Here is a 4,334-nt window from a genome sequence, read left to right as displayed (position 1 = left end):
TTTAAGGACGCCTGTCTAAAAAAGCTGCTACACAAATTTTTAGTGCTTTCATATGGCCTTTCACACAGCTTATAAAAATAAAAAACTTTATTACAGCAAGGAAAAATTAATACCTTAATTTAACTTTCTACTCAGCCTCAGCCTACGACTGGCACCCTTCATCTGAATGAAATATCTCGCTCATCTAACTTCGTTCTGATCCATACGAGTACGAGTACATAAAAGACATTCCCATGCAATATAAATTTGGGATTTATTCCATTTTCTCAGAATATAGCGTTTTCCTCAACATTTGCATATGTTTTACATAAAAAATTTAAATCCTTATAAATTAAAAATTTAAAAACTATTTATTGTATTTTTCGAATTTCAAGTAAAAGTACACACGTGTCGTTACTCAAGTAAAGAAATACTTTTACTACTTCCATTTTAGAATTTCTTGTGCTCGAGGTTGGACGTATATTCAAACAGGATTTCGAATGCAATGACTTTTGACTCTTATTATCTCACAAATTGTCCTTTAAATATGTATTTTCCTTCCATTTAAAATTAATAACCAAAACAACCATCCGAACCTGAAAGCTCGATATTATACTCCGTCAAACATGCCTGTAAAATAAAATTATAAGCATTTTCAGTAAAATCAATAATAATTTTATTTTCAAACAATTAATTTTCATCCTTAATTCTTTATTATAATACTATGTTTCCTTTGAATATAATAATAATATTATATAATATATGTAATTCAAATACATACATAGATACATAAATATACTACAATTTCCACTTCGATCACTTCAAATTTTTGCTATTTACAATTTTTGTAGACTTAAGACTAAGTATTTATAATAAAACCAAGTGTGAAAAACGTGAGATGCTATAAATATGATAAACGTTTAAAATAAAATGATATTTTACTACGTATTTTCTATTAGCCTTACAAGGCATCTTAAAACATAGCGGGTTGAGAAACAAAACAAACAACAATGTAGAGATTTTTAGTTTAAAACCTGTAAGGGAGTGGTAAATTCGGTCCGGACCGAATTTTACATACTCGCGCACATTTCCCTAAAGCCTTAATTTGGGCTGGCTGTGAATTTTTAGAATCAAACAGACTCATAGACAGACGGACATACGCAAATTTAGGCTTAACATATAAAAAATGGGCGTGGTTTTTGTCCGACCTCAATCATTTTTACGCCGACTTTAAATGGGGTGAGAGCAATACCTGCACCAAGCTGGGTAAATCATTATCGAGATACACGCACATACCATGTGAAGCACTCTTCTTTATTTATAACGGAGATATAATATTTGTCTGTTTTGAAAATTACCGTTAGATGGGAGGTGATCGATTAATGTCCCATTTTCAATACCAACCTACCTTGGACAATTGTCTTCAATTACATTAACTTTTCCTCGAGTTATCGAATGTATGGACGATCGGACAGACGGTCAGACAGACAGATGGATGGACAGACATGATTAAGTCGACTCATTTCATCATTCTGAGCCTTTTGTTAAATATCTTTAGTACATTTCTATATTAATCTCGATTCCTTTATGCTATTATCATACATGAATTGTTGTGCGAGCATTGGGAAAGAAGTGTCCGCGGGTATAATGATTTTTAAACCAATGTGTGTGCCTATAAAATGATAGCTTATTTCAGTTTCGCTGGTGTCTTTAACACTTATAAATTGTCAAAAAATTTGGTATGTTTATAATTTATTCACGGTATGGTTTTTCGAGGAGTTCTATGAAAGTTACACACTACCAAACAAACTTCTTCATGTACAATTCATTAGATGGCTCATAAAAATGCTTTACTTATTGTTCTAATTACACTACCATAAAAATTGTATTAATAATAAAGTTAATTATTTTTTTGTTTTCTTTGCTAATTTAAAATCACATGATAACTTGACAAAGGAATCTTGTGTGTGAATACTCATAAAGAATACATATTTAGTTGGTATTTGGTCAATACATACTACAGTTCTGCACTGTAATACTCACTTACTTACGAATATGAATCAACTACGGGACACTCGAGGTAATAGTTCTTGATTTTAACAAAGCGAATAAAACTTCAATTGTACTCTCTACGCTAAATTGTTTTTGTTTATAATTTAATACAGCACCGGTACCGGTCGCCTAAGCGCATTATCCATCGCTGATGAAACTGAAGATTCCATGCCATTAGGTGTCATGGTGCCGGGGGAGGAGTCTGGGGAAGATGTCGACGATGAGTTGTAGAGTCCCGCCGCTGCAGCGTTAGCCGAGCGTGCGGCATATAATGAAGGTGCTGTCATGCCAGGGTAGATGCCCGAATAGAAACTACTAAGTGTCGTTGGTGGCATCTGTGGTGCTTTTTGGGCTTCAAGTACGTTGTGAGATTGGTTTGTTGCTGCTACTGCGGCGGCAGCCTGTGTTTGATGCAATTTCGATAACGCGAGTGGATCAAAGCCGCTGAAGTACGGCACTGGATAGGCTTGATCGAGATGGTGAGGAGGCGCGAAATATGGTAATTGGTGGAATGGGTTATAGGCACCAGGGCCAGCTCCGCCTGAACAGCCACCCAACTTTTGTTGGTTATGCGCGGCTTGCATTTGAAGTGCTTGAGGTCCGCCAGCGAGTGGATTTTTTGGCTTTCGACGTGGGCGATATTTGTAGTCTGGATGTTCTTTCATGTGAAGAGCGCGCAGACGCTTGGCTTCGTCGATGAAAGGACGTTTCTCTGATTCGGCTAGCAATTTCCACTCGGCCCCAAGACGTTTTGAAATCTCCGAATTGTGCATTTTCGGATTGTCCTTTGCTATTTGCCGTCGCTGTAAACGAGACCAAACCATGAAAGCATTCATTGGGCGTTTAATGTGACCTTCCTGGCCCGGAGATGTGGAATGGTGGTGAAGACTATTGCCGCTATTACTACTAACGCCTGCATTATGGCCTTGTCCATGTCCTAAGGAACCGAGTGAACCCTGGCTACCCATACTTCCTGCAGAACCAATGGATGAGTTTGGCGATAGAGTTTGATGGCCGACGGAAGTTTGCATGTGATTGCCTCCGGCCAAATGATGTAAACCATTAAGGTTGCCACTTACGCCAACACTGCCACCGCTAATATGGCCCATGCTGGCTGTGCCCATAATGGAGTTGCCATTGCTGGCAGCGTGTCCACCCACAGGTGAGCCGCCCATTGCGGCGGTGATAGCCGCTAATCCACCCGTTTGTGAAAAGTGCATCACGCGCTTTATGTCCATTTCAGTGGGGCTGAGTGTACTTTGGGAGGCATAGTCACCTGGCGTGTGTACATCTAAGCCCTGGCTCAGGTGAAAACCATAACTGGGATGAGAAGACAATGTCGTCATTTGATTTATTTATTTCTATTTATTAATAAACCAATAAATATTGTTTCTGATCCACTGCAATAAGATTGTTCTCTTACTTTTTTTTGCACGGTTTTTCTTAAATATTTGCACAACAATGTTAAATAACTGTTCACAATGCACTGTTTACTGTTTAATGTTCTCCTGTCGAACTGTTTTTACTGTATGTATGTTTATATATTTGCTTTTCACTCGGTTCTTCTCTATGAAATACTCTTTTTTTATTTCATTTATTATCATATACTTTTTCTTCACTTTTCGGTGCTTTGATCCGCGGTCAAATCAACAATTGAAATTATAGTATTTAAATCTATGCTCTGTTCACTTCAACTGCTTCGTGCAAACTAATTTCACTGTATGACCATCACCGATCGTCTACAAACTCACAAAATATTCAGTTTTCACTTCTTCAGCACAATTCCGCCCCGACTGAAACAATACCAATTTAAACCAGGTACAATTACTCACTCGCTCTTTCGTCTTTTATTGACGTACTTTCAGTTTATTATCTTCTCTCAGACCGTTTACAGAGCGCTATTATGCTACAGTTGTTGTGTTGTGTTACGTTGTGAACACGTTGAATTTTCAACTACGTTTGCCTCTACCAGCAATGTTGTCAAGCCACTATATACAAACGAAAACCAGAACGTCACCGAACATCGGTGGATGGGCGACTCGATTTTTGTCGCTCCCTGGTCAGGTGAGAGAACTATAATCACTAGCGGTCTCGCTTCCACTAGTAAAGCATTAAGCGTAAGACTCATAACAAATAAAGAGAATTCACACAAATCAATTTGAAAGAGTGAAAAGAATGCATACATACACTTCAGACAAAAAGCCAATGGCAATTGCTTTTAGTTGGCGGACATTAATCATCGGACAAAGCAAGACAACAGTACTGGTGTGGAATACAATAAAACTTCTAACTAGAGCTGGTGT

General features: G+C 37.7%; 1 protein-coding gene across 4 annotated transcripts; it reads right to left on the bottom strand.

Moving 5' to 3' along the window:
* Positions 1 to 324: 324 nt before the first annotated feature.
* On the bottom strand, positions 325 to 4,007 carry LOC128860816 (SOX domain-containing protein dichaete). Of its 4 annotated transcripts, none has more exons than XM_054098574.1 (2): positions 2,023 to 4,007; positions 325 to 609 (listed from the first exon to the last, which is right to left on the bottom strand). In XM_054098574.1, the coding sequence occupies exon 1, from the start codon at positions 3,375 to 3,377 to the stop codon at positions 2,136 to 2,138; it is 1,242 nt and encodes a 413-aa protein (XP_053954549.1). In that variant the 5' UTR covers positions 3,378 to 4,007; the 3' UTR covers positions 325 to 609; positions 2,023 to 2,135. The 4 variants fall into 4 exon arrangements, with proteins under 4 accessions (XP_053954549.1, XP_053954548.1, XP_053954550.1 ...); XM_054098573.1 differs by having other exon boundaries at positions 2,027 to 4,007; XM_054098575.1 differs by having other exon boundaries at positions 2,031 to 4,007.
* Between the last annotated feature and the right edge of the window lie 327 nt (positions 4,008 to 4,334).

This window comes from Anastrepha ludens, chromosome 4 (genome assembly GCF_028408465.1).
Source record: "Anastrepha ludens isolate Willacy chromosome 4, idAnaLude1.1, whole genome shotgun sequence".
NCBI classification, from domain to species: Eukaryota; Metazoa; Arthropoda; class Insecta; order Diptera; family Tephritidae; genus Anastrepha; species Anastrepha ludens.
The sequence above is the reverse complement of the archived record's forward strand: the minus strand, read 5'-3'. Positions and strand labels throughout refer to the sequence as shown.

Bases quoted from the DNA above. Each gene is read 5' to 3' on its own strand.
- LOC128860816 (XM_054098574.1), bottom strand. From the start codon at position 3,377: ATGACGACATTGTCTTCTCATCCCAGTTATGGTTTTCACCTGAGCCAG.